The sequence below is a fragment of the Terrapene carolina genome, unplaced genomic scaffold, assembly GCF_002925995.2.
Source record: "Terrapene carolina triunguis isolate 2854851 unplaced genomic scaffold, T_m_triunguis-2.0 Scaffold926, whole genome shotgun sequence".
Classification (NCBI taxonomy): domain Eukaryota; kingdom Metazoa; phylum Chordata; order Testudines; family Emydidae; genus Terrapene; species Terrapene triunguis.
This window is the reverse complement of record NW_020665277.1, coordinates 3,525,670-3,538,039: the sequence shown is the minus strand read 5'-3', so window position 1 is coordinate 3,538,039 and position 12,370 is coordinate 3,525,670. Positions and strand designations below refer to the sequence as shown.

Genomic DNA, 12,370 nt, shown 5'->3' with positions numbered 1-12,370 from the left:
TGGGAGCCGCAATCGGCCGGACCTGCGGACGCGGCAGGTAAACAAACCGGCCCGGCCCGCCAGGGGCTTTCCCTACACAAGTGGCGTCCCAAGTTTGGGAAACACTGCCTTAGAGCATAATTTTGGACACTTTTTATAATTAGTCACCAACTATTCCTTATGCCATTCATTTTCAAATAGATCATTTGGTTTTTCTAACATTTTACATTTAGTGATCAAACAAGTCTGACTTTCCAAACAAGTGAACAAATTATTCAGTCACACAGGTAAGACTTTCTGCTGCTTTCATCCTAAACTCTAAAGTATAATTTGTATTTTCTTGTTCTGAAATAAATCTGCTGTCTTAAATATGTTTTGTTTTGGACTATTTTTATATCTTTCTTAATACAATTAAAGAAAATTTTGAAGTGAAATTCATTTCAAGTCCAAAAAAAATCAAAATATTTTGTTTTGAAAAAAGTGTACAAATATATCCAAAATAATATTTATTTTTTTCCTGACAAACAAGTCATTGAAACTGATAAATATACTAAATGTTTTGGTGTTGCCAAACCTGCATTTTTCTCCCAAAATGTTTTGGCTGAAAAATATGTTCCTCCGCTCCAATTGAAAATACCTTTTAAAAAAAACAAACAAAACAAAACAAAACCTTTTCTCCAGTTTACTTCAGCAATCTATATTGACCTGAATCAGTGACCTGTCTTCATTATTTATCACTCCTCCAATCTTTGAGTCATCTGCAAACTTTCAGTAATGATTTTGTTTTCTCCCAGCTCATTGATTAAATAGTGTAGGGTCCTACTAGAAACATACTATCCTGATGATTCCTCATGTACAGTTACATTATGAGATCAATGCATTATCCAGTTTTTAATTCATTTAATGTGTGTTGATTTTGTCTCATTCTAGTTTCATAATGAAAGTGCCGCACGGTACCAAGTTAAATGCCTTACAGAAGTCCAAGTATATTAAATCAATACTATTCCCTTTATCAAGCCTGCAATCTCAAAATGTGATAGATCTTGTCAAACTATTTCCCATAAATCCACATTGATTGACATTATATTACCCTCTTAATTATTGATGAATGGAGTCCTGAATCCGCCATTTCATTATTCGGCCCCGCCCCCAAGGTAGGCTATCAGGCCTAGGTAGCTGACTGTGTTTATCCTTTTTAAAACACTGGCACAATGTTAGTTTTCTCCCAGTCCTCTTGAACTCCCCCAGTGTTCTGAGAGTTCTAAATGGTCCTTACAGCTCCTCCAGTAGCTTTTAAAACTCTTTGGTAAGAGTTATCTGGACATGCTGATTTAAAGATCTTTAGCTTTAGTGCTGGTCTTCCACACAAACTGTGGAATGTAATCAATACTAGGGATATTGCATCATAGGTAACCATGTTTCCCCCCCCCCTTACATCCCAAGAGAAACATTTGGAATGATGGCTTTCTGAACACTTCATCACAAGTCCATGTTTTTAGAACTCATTTATCCAGGGGGAAAAAAAAAGCCTGCTAGAAGCTTTATCTGCCAATAGTTTGGGGAAAATTTATGCAAAGAATAAGATAAGAATTTCTGGTGCTTTAAAGCAACAAGGGGCAGAACTAGGGTGACCAGATAGCAAGTGTAAAAAATTGGGACAGAAGGTGAGGGGTAATAGGTGCCTATATAAGAAAAAGCCCCCCAAATCAGGACTGTCCCTATAAAATCGGGACATCTGGTTACCCTAGGCAGAACTGATGTCAATATGCATGGGTGTCAACATTTCTTTCGTGTTAAGAGATATAATTCTTAATTTACACAAAAATGCAGGTAAATGACTGAATATTGAATGGCTTTTGTGCATTATAGCTTTTTGCGTGGATCCAGAACATTTAGAGTAGTTGTGGAAGTAGCTGTTTTCCCCACCCCAGATGCTTTTTGAGCTAAACTCCTGAAAGCCATAACAGAGAACATATACTTAATTATTGTTTACAGCCTTTGTCAGATTGCACAATCTTGCAAAGGAGCCAACACCACTTCTTCCCATTGCATTCTGTATGAAGGTTTTAAACACACTCCTTTATCTGCTTGGAGAACGATATAAGTACTTTTGTAAGCTAGAAAACCTGCCCTCATTAAATAAAACAGATGTTTTTGTTTTGTTTTTGTGATTAGCTACCCGATGAACTACAGTTATTCTTCAGGAACAGAATATTTTCCTTGGAGAAAGTCTGAGTTAAGACATTCCCAAAAATCGCTGGCAGCAGTTTTCAAGGTTTGTTAAATCTTATAATAGCCTGGTTAGCAGGCTGTAGTTGTGTGCTGAACTCAACTTTGAAGCTTCCCTTTATCAGTTCTTACTGTTTACTGCAACGAGGGAACATACCTTTTTTGTGTTGCATTACCCATCTACAGGGTAGTGAGCAGAAGACTGAGCGTGTTAACTGAGACATGCCCTACTTTTCACAGTTCAGATCCCTGATTCCTGTCAATCCTACCGCTTTTCACAGGCAATTCTTGTTTATGACTATATACGTAAGCTATGGGATTCCAGAACTTGTTATAGATAATTGAATATGGGTTTTGCATTTATCTTCCAAATGGATGTTATTAAACAGTTTTGAGCATTTAAATTCTCCTTTCATCAATCCAATGCAAGTCAACTGGGCCTAATCTACAAAGGGAAATTGACAATGTTTTGGTCCAAGATAAGGCCTGCCCATTCTTTTATACACAAGGGCATTTGATTTCCCTCAAACTCAGGCCCAGATCCACAAAAGTATTTAGGTTCCTAACATCCACTGATTGCAATCAAAGTTAGGAGCCTAAATACCTTTGTGGATCTGGGACTTTACCCCTTCTCTTCCACACAGCAGTAAGTGTTATGCAACGATGATTAGTATTTATGTTTAAGACAGTGGTGTCTAAGGACAAGACTTTCAAGGACATAACTGAGCAGTCCCACCCACCCCCAGTCTGACAGCCTCTGTGCTGTTAAGGAAGATGAAAGTCATGTGGAAGGAGAACATCAATCTTGAGTGGAGGGAAACCATTCCATAATTGGGACCCTCCTTAAAGACAATGTGCTGGTACCTGCTTGCACTAAGGATACCCCTTAGTATGGGGAGGGAACCCTAGTTATTAGGAAGATCCAGGAAATAATAATAGGGGATTTGATTATTAGAAGTATAGATAATTGGTTCGTGATGACTAGGAGAACTTATGGTAAATTGCCTGCCAGCTTTGAAGGTTGTGGATCTCACGAGACATCTAGGACAGATGTATGTGCAGTGCTGGAGAGGCACCAGTGGCTGTGGTATGTGTGGCTACCAATGACATAGGGAGGGGTAGGAGAGAAGTCCTGGAAGCCAATTTTAGGCTGCTAGATAAGAGATTGAAGTTCAAGACCTCCCATGGTAGCATCCTCTGAAATGCTTACAGCTCCACACACAGGGCCAGAAAGACAGGCAGAATTGCAGGGTCTAAATGGCTGGAGGAGATGATGGTGTGGAGTGGAGAGTTTTAGATTTATTAGGAACTTTTGGGAAAAGGATAAGCCTATTCAGGAAAGATGGGCTCCACCTAAAAAACAAACAAAACAAAAACAGATCCAGACTCCTGGCATGTAAAATTAAAAAGACTGTAGGATATTTTTTAAACTAGGGGCTAGGGGAAAGCTGACTAGTGTGAAGGAGCATATGGTTCAGGCAGACATCTGTTGGGGAAGAATTTATTAAAGGGGGAATCTCTATATCTAGTAAAGAGGATAGGAAAGGAGTTGAAGTACAGGTAGAAGAGAATGGAACAGTCAAAATGATTGCAATACCACACCTATGATTGCATATGTTGCCACCTGAAGTGTGAAATCCGTGCAAATTTCATATAGCCATATAATCTGTCTAGCTGTATAGAAAATCTATAAACTCTTACAAGCTATACCAGGGGAATTCGACACTTTTTGGCTTACCCAAAACTATCACAGATACTGGCAAATGCCTTGATTAGCCAAATAAAAAATTAAGTAGTTACATTTTCACTGTACCCAATATTAGCTTTAATTACAGTTAAAGTCTGTAGATGTCCAAAGAGGTTGTTCCAATAAAGTAGTCAATTGCATTTCTATAACACCTTTAAATCTACAACTCACAGGATCCCAGAGAGCTTCACAAACATTGAATTGCAACCACTAACTAGTACAGTCCTGTCAGGTGGTGCAGGGAGAAGAAATAAACTGTCAAAGAACAAGTCAAATCCAATTTTTTAGAAAGGACCAGTAGCTTTCTAATATAGTCACGTGGACTACACTGGACCCCAGGTTTCAAGGGGATATTGAAAAGTTAACTGCATGAATCTCAGTTTCTCTCTTTCCAGAAGATGAAGGGCAGAATCAACTGGGATTAGAATTGGCGTTTCAAATCTGATGCTCAGAACAAGTCATTACCTCATACCATGGACTGTGAAAGAAAGATGTTATTAAACAGTCTGGAGCATTTAAATTCTCCTTTTATCAATCCAATATAAAAGACAACTGGGCCTAATCTACATAGGGAAATTGAGACAATGTTTTGGTCCATGATAGGGCCTGTGCATTCTTTTACAGGTAAGGGCATTTATTTCCTCTCAAACTTTGGCCCAGATCCACAGAGGTATTTAGGTTCTTAACATCCAGTCTTTTCTCCATCAGACTAAAACCAGAAACTTCACGCAACACACCTTTCTTGGCAGTCAAGGAAAGCAAATTTGCAATTTATAGCAATAAAATACTAATGATTAGAGTCACTTTCTCATCCACAACAATACAATGATCTCTCTCCTTTCCCCCAGATATCAGATTATATACATTATGGTTCAGTTTCTACAAAAGCATTACCTCAAGACACCTCTTCCTATTGCTAAGCTATTCTGTATATATATATTCTACAAAAGAAAACTGCAGCTGGTACGGGAACCCACAAGGGGAGAGGCAACTCTAGATTTAGTCCTGAGTGGAGCGCAGGAGCTGGTCCAAGAGGTAACTATAACAGGACCGCTTGGAAATAGTGACCATAATACAATAGCATTCAACACCCCTGTGGTGGGAAGAACATCTCAACAGCCCAACACCGTGGCATTTAATTTCAAAAGGGGAAACTATGCAAAAATGAGGGGGTTAGTTAAACAGAAGTTAAAAAGTACAGTGACTAAAGTGAAATCCCTGCAAGCTGCATGGGCGCTTTTTAAAGACACCATAATAGAGGCCCAACTTCAATGTATACCCCAAATTAAGAAACACAGTAAAAGAACTAAAAAAGAGCCACCGTGGCTTAACAACCATGTAAAAGAAGTAGTGAGAGATAAAAAGACTTCCTTTAAAAAGTGGAAGTCAAATCCTAGTGAGACAAATAGAAAGGAGCATAAACGCTGCCAGATTAAGTGCAAGAATGTAATAAGAAAAGCCAAAGAGGAGTGTGAAGAACGGCTAGCCAAAAATTCCAAAGGTAATAAAATGTTTTTTAAGTATATCAGAAGCAGGAAGCCTGCTAAACAACCAGTGGGGCCCCTTGATGATCGAGATACAAAAGGAGCGCTTAAAGACGATAAAGTCATTGCGGAGAAACTAAATGGATTCTTTGCTTCAGTCTTCACGGCTGAGGATGTTAGGGAGATTCCCAAACCTGAGCCGGCTTTTGTAGGTGACAAATCTGAGGAACTGTCACAGACTGAAGTGTCACTAGAGGAGGTTTTGGAATTAATTGATAAACTTAACATTAACAAGTCACCGGGACCAGATGGCATTCACCCAAGAGTTCTGAAAGAACTCAGATGTGAAGTTGTGGAACTATTAACTAAGGTTTGTAACCTGTCCTTTAAATCGGCTTCTGTACCCAATGACTGGAAGTTAGCTAATGTAACGCCAATATTTAAAAAGGGCTCTAGAGGTGATCCCGGCAATTACAGACCAGTAAGTCTAACGTCGGTACAGGGCAAATTAGTCAAAACAATAGTTAAGAATAAAATTGTCAGACACATAGAAAAACAAACTGTTGAGCAATAGTCAACATGGTTTCTGTAAAGGGAAATCGTGTCTTACTAATCTATTAGAGTTCTTTGAAGGGGTCAATAAACATGTGGACAAGGGGGATCCAGTGGACATAGTGTACTTAGATTTCCAGAAAGCCTTTGACAAGGTCCCTCACCAAAGGCTCTTACGTAAATTAAGTTGTCAAGGGATAAAAGGGAAGGTCCTTTCATGGATTGAGAACTGGTTAAAAGACCGGGAACAAAGGATAGGAATTAATGGTAAATTCTCAGAATGGAGAGGGGTAACTAGTGGACCCTCCCCAAGGGTCAGTCCTCGGACAATCCTATTCAATTTATTCATAAATGATTTGGAGAAAGGGGTAAACAGTCAGGTGGCAAAGTTTGCAGATGATACTAAACTGCTCAAGATCGTTAAGACCAAAGCAGGCTGTGATGAACTTCAAAAAGATCTCACAAAACTAAGTGATTGGGCAACAAAATGGCAAATGAAATTTAATGTGGATAAATGTAAAGTAATGCACATTGGAAAAAATAACCCCAACTATACATACAATATGATGGGGGCTAATTTAGCTACAACAAGCCAGGAAAAAGATCTTGGAGTCATCGTGGATAGTTCTCTGAAGATGTCCGTGCAGCGTGCAGAGGCGGTCAAAAAAGCAAACAGGATGTTAGGGATCATTAAAAAGGGGATAGAGAATAAGACTGAGAATATATTATTGTCCTTATATAAATCGACGGTACGCCCACATCTCGAATACTGCGTACAGATGTGGTCTCCTCATCTAAAAAAAGATATACTGGCACTAGAAAAGGTTCAGAAAAGGGCAACTAAAATGATTAGGGGTTTGGAACGGGTCCCATATGAGGAGAGATTAAAGAGGCTAGGACTCTTCAGCTTGGAAAAGAGGAGACTAAGGGGGGATATGATAGAGGTATATAAAATCATGAGTGATGTGGAGAAAGTGGATAAGGAAAAGTTATTTACTTATTCCCATAATACAAGAACTAGGGGTCACCAAATGAAATTAATAGGCAGCAGGTTTAAAACAAATACAAGGAAGTTCTTCTTCACGCAGCGCACAGTCAACTTGTGGAACTCCTTACCTGAGGAGGTTGTGAAGGCTAGGACTATAACAGCGTTTAAAAGAGAACTGGATAAATTCATGGTGGTTAAGTCCATTAATGGCTATTAGCCAGGATGGGTAAGGAATGGTGTCCCTAGCCTCTGTTTGTCAGAGGATGGAGATGGATGGCAGGAGAGAGATCACTTGATCATTGCCTGTTGGTCCACTCCCTCTGGGGCACCTGGCATTGGCCACTGTCAGTAGACAGGATACTGGGCTAGATGGACCTTTGGTCTGACCCGGTACGGACGTTCTTATGTTCTTATATATTTTGGAAGATTAGCTGTCACTTAAAGTCAATTTCCTGGCTAAACAAAGATCAAGAAGCAGGACAGATCTAAAAATGACAGGTTTCAGAAAATGAAGCCACGGGTAACAATGATGCTTTTCCAAAACAAATTCTGCTTCTTAAAGTTCATTTCAATCAAAGGACAGACACAGCTACCTGCTTTAACAGCTGTGCAGTTATTTATTCAATTAAGATGTAGCAGGAAATATGTCTCCTGCTGAGCATTTAGCAAGCCCTGGGCACTTCATCAGAAAATGTAAACATGGTTCAATCCAGACTATGAGACGGATATGCACACGTATATTACATATATAGGGTATTAGAATTCAGACCTTTCTGTACCGTCTCACTCACATGACACACTCAAGGCCTTCCAGCAGCCTAAGGTTGCAGAATTCGCCACATAATCCGGTGATTTGGGGGTTATTTGTGTTCTCTGCAGACAACAGCGGCGGCACACTCACCTGGACTGACCCTGCCAATATCCTTAGGATACAAGGGATTTGTCTGAATTCACTTAATTAGCCACTGCATTACTCAGTCGGTGGCCGCAGAAATAACTGGGTATTAGAAGGCGGCTCGGCAGCCCCATAATTGCAGCACTTAGTACCAACGGGGGTTGCTAGCCAGACACCGGCACCCCGCGCACCGGGGGAGGCTGCAGCTGGGGCCGGACAGGCGGAAGCCCCGCGGGCCGGGGGCTGTGCACAAGGGGGGCCCGCCGAGACCGGGCGGGGCGGCGCAGCGAGCCCCCCCCCCCAGCCGGGGCGGCCTGGCGCGCAGGGAGGCGGGGCAGGCGCCTTAGCAACGGACCCCTAGCAACGGCCCCCCCGCCCGTACTCACAGGCCCGTGGTGCCGGCGGGCAGCGGCGGGATCCTCCGGCGGCCCGGGCCGGGCCCCCCCGGCAGGCGGTGGCGGCTGCAGTCCAGCAGGCCGCGGCGGCAGGAGCAGGGCGCGGCGCAGGTCTCGCCGGGCGGCTCCCCGGCCGCGCACACCCACAGCAAGAGCAGCAGGGGCAGCGCCCCCCGCCGCGACCCCGCTCCCCGCATCCTCCCGGCCGCGGCCCTGCCCCAGGCGGCTACGGGGCGCACACAGGCCGGGACAGCCGCCAGCCCCGCCCACAGCGCGCGGCGTCTGACCTCAGCGCGCACGGGGGCGTGGCCAACGAGGAGAAGGGCGGGGTTTCTAGACCAGCCTGCTGGGCAGTGACAGGCAGCAGGGGGCGGGGCTACAAACTGGCACCTGAAGGGGGAGGAGCCAATAGCGGAGGCGACAATATGAGTGCTCTAAGGGGGCGGGGCTAGAGCTTGACAGCTCAAGTGGGAGGAGCCAGCCTGGGGAGGGGGTGGGGCTTCAGTCCCTGGGTGGGTTCTTGGCTCCAACGTGGAAGGACATTGACCCAAACCCTTGACTGTAGGGAAGATGGGTGAGCCAAAGCCTGGTGTGCTGGGAAGATGTGGCCATGCTACTGCTCTTGCTGTACCTGTTCTGGGGATAAAGTGAGACTGCTGTCTCCAGGGCTCATAATCCAGCACCACGCACCAGCCAGAAGCTCATCTGAAACGTGTCATTAACAAGCTATAGCAACCAAATATAACATTAAAATTGAATGCAACTTCTAAAGCAGGGGGCAGGGGAAAGAAAACACAAGACTCAGCCATTGAACAAAGTTCTTCTTAAAACCCCTCCAGGCAAAGGGGGTTGCTACCTTTAAAATGATATTTCATTTGTATAGCAATAATCTCCCCCGCAGAAATGCTGAGCTGAACATTCAATCAGTGGGATATCGTCAACTTAAAAACCACATTTCCATCTGAAAATTTCCTTCTATCTGTCATTACAAATAACCCCTACGATTTCTATAATGAAGAAAGGTCAGAGAGACTTCTCTATTTTTCCCTACCTTTTTTCAATTTGTTTACTTTATGGATAGTCCACTACACTGTTTTGCAGATGGTCAGTTGCATTTCCTGTCTCTGAAGTGGTATTGGGGCTGTGCCTTTAAAGACTGAGGTTCCCAGACAGAGAGTCTGGGGGGAGGGCTGTGAAGCTCTTGCTTTTATGCACAGCCAATTGGAACCAGACTCAGAATAATGCAGATCTCTTGCAAGCATTTTAGGCAGAGTGATCACTCATCACTACCTCATACAATAGCACCATGGCATCACATCACTCATGCATAGACGGCTCTGTGTATGTTCTTCTGCTGGCTGCGCAAGAGGGTGTAATCAGTAATTTTAGGGGGCACAGTGCCAATCTATAATATAATATAGTGCCACTCTATAAAAAGGAAAATAAAGACAACCCAGGAAATTCAGACCAGTCAGCTTAACTTCAGTTCCTGGAAAGATAATGGAGCAAATAATTAAGCAATCAGTTTGCAAACATCTAGAAGATAATAAGGTGATAAGTAACAGTCAGCATGGATTTGTCAAGAACCAAACGTGTCAAACCAACCTGATAGCTTTCTTTGACAGGGTAACGAGCCTTGTGGATGAGGGAGAAGAGGTAGACATGGTATATCTTGACTTTAGTAAGGCTTTGGATACTGTCTTGCATGACCTTCTCATAAACAAACTAGGGAAATACAACCCAGATGAACAACAAGGAGTCCGGTGGCACCTTAAAGACTAACAGATTTATTTGGGCATAAGCTTTCATGGGTAAAAAACCCACTGCTTCAGATGCATCTGGGTTTTTTACCGACAAAAGCTTATGCCCAAATAAATCTGTAAGTCTTTAAGGTGCCACCGGACTCCTTGTTGTTTTTGTGGATATAGACTAACACGGCTCCCCCCTGATACTTGACAACCTAGATTGAGCTACTATAAGGTGGGTGCATAACTGGTTGGAAAACCGTTCCCAGAGAGTAGTTATCAGTGGTTCACAGTCATGCTGGAAGGGCATAATGAGTGAGGTACCGCAGGGATCGGTTCTGTGTCCGGTTCTGTTCAATATCTTCATCAATGATTTAGATAATGGCATAGAGAGTACACTTATAAAGTTTGCCAATGATACCAAGCTGGGAGGGGTTGCAAGTGCTTTGGAGGATAGGATTAAAATTCAAAATGATCTGGACAAACTGGAGAATTGGTCTGAAGTAAATAGGATGAAATTCAATAAGGACAAATGCAAAGTACTACACTTAGGAAGGAACAATCAGTTGCACACATACAAAATGGGAAATGACTAGGAAGGAGTACTCCAAAAAGGGATCTGGGGGTCATAGTGGATCACAAGCTAAATACGAGTCAACAGTGTAACACTGTTGCAAAAAAAGCAAACATCATTCTGGGATGTATTTATAGGAGTGTTGTACGCAAGACAGGAGACATCATTCTTCCGCTCTATTCCACGCTGATTAGGCCTCAACTGGTTGCCAATTTTGGGTGGGCATATTCCTGGAGGTTTCAGCACATGACAATCTTTAATTAAAGATTAATCTTTTAATTCCTGGAGACTCCAGGACAATCCTGAAGGGTTGGCAACCCTACCAGTTGGCTGCAGCCCAGTCCTGCAGGGAGAAATTAGAGCTGCAAGGGGTAACCCACACTGAATCTGGAGGTTGGATCTCAATACAGTTTCCTGTCGTTTGACATGTTGTTGGGCCTTATAGGTCTGCAGCCGTTATATGTTGAGGTGCCTGTACAGTTCTTAGTCCCAAGAAGGAAAATAAGTATTTGTTTATATAGCAATACGTTATAGTTAAGGGGATAGGGAAGTCTGCTGCTTGCCTACAAGGCTGGTGCCTTCCTCTGGTTATTCTAGGAAGCAAGTTTAGAATTAAATAAGTAGGGCAGTTGTGTTTGTGTATAATTGAGATACAATGCAAACAATTCATCTGAGTGCAGGGAAGGGGCAGTTACGGTAATCTCTCAGGGGAATAGGTCTGTCAGGTACTTGGAGATAAACATCATCCTCCTGTAGCAGAGGCCCTCACTTTCACCTCTCTCTAGGTTGAGGGTACATCATGAGGTCTGTCTTAATCCATCTGTGTCCTGAGCTGACTCCTAGGAATGGAATGAATTATGTTCTCACCGCTCCTGGGATATGTCTATCCTGCTGTGGCCTTATTAGCCTGATGGTATTGGTGGTAAAGACAGGAGTGCCATCTAGTGGCACAATTGGAAAGCTACATCTTGCATAGAGCAGTGCAATTATAAATCATTAGTATGTTCCCTGATCTGACCTTGCTCTCCTTGAGTATAGTGCAAGATCAGCCTCAGGGTGAATTTAGTGCTGGTGAAATTGGTAGCCCATGAGACTGAATCCTCTGTTTATCCAAAGAACAGCTATAGATGGACAGAGGCAGTGCAAGACTCCCACATTCACCTTCCTTTACCAGTGCCTCTCCCTGCCCTGCCCTCCGGACACTCATTCCATCTTTGTGCCTCATTCATTCCCGGGCCTTTCAGCAGAGGGCTTACCAACAAATCAGCACCAAATTAGGTGGTGACATTTCTGGTTACTTGGCCATTAGGAACAGTACTCAGCAGCCCATGGTGCTGTTGCTTGGTCACTACAGACTTGGGCTGGATTTGAGGTGCTGTATTCCATTATCCGTTCTGCAAACTCTCCCATCCCCTATAAGGGATGCTCTTTAATCTGGCATCTTTTGTAACACTTGCTGAGTTCTCCCCTGGCTCTGAGCAGTAGCTGCTGTCAGCTCTGTTTTCATACAAAGCGGCAGTACGGTCTATTTTACTCATTGCACACACACAGAGTTGCTGTTGTTAGCAGTTACACACTTTATCAGGCAGCCTGAGAAATAAGTGCTTGTGGCACGTTCTAGTGTGAAGAAAAATCAGACCAAATAACAGTTCCATTACGATATTATTTCCTAAATGGACTCATTCCTGCCCACATATGCCAGATGCATGTGTTGTGTTATTGTTTTTTACCCCCTCACATCTTAATTGGAGTGCAAGCTGACTACATTTAAATTGTTTATGT

At 42.9% G+C, this 12,370-nt stretch overlaps 1 protein-coding gene across 1 annotated transcript in view; it reads right to left on the bottom strand.

Moving 5' to 3' along the window:
* The window catches only part of LRIG2 (leucine rich repeats and immunoglobulin like domains 2), a 43,002-nt gene extending 34,506 nt beyond the window's left edge, over positions 1-8,496 (bottom strand). Inside the window, exon 1 of the mRNA XM_026661004.2 lies at positions 8,261-8,496. Within this exon, the coding sequence (XP_026516789.1) occupies positions 8,261-8,466 (206 nt within the window). The 5' untranslated portion in view covers positions 8,467-8,496. The remainder of the gene's footprint in view (positions 1-8,260) is intronic.
* Between the last annotated feature and the right edge of the window lie 3,874 nt (positions 8,497-12,370).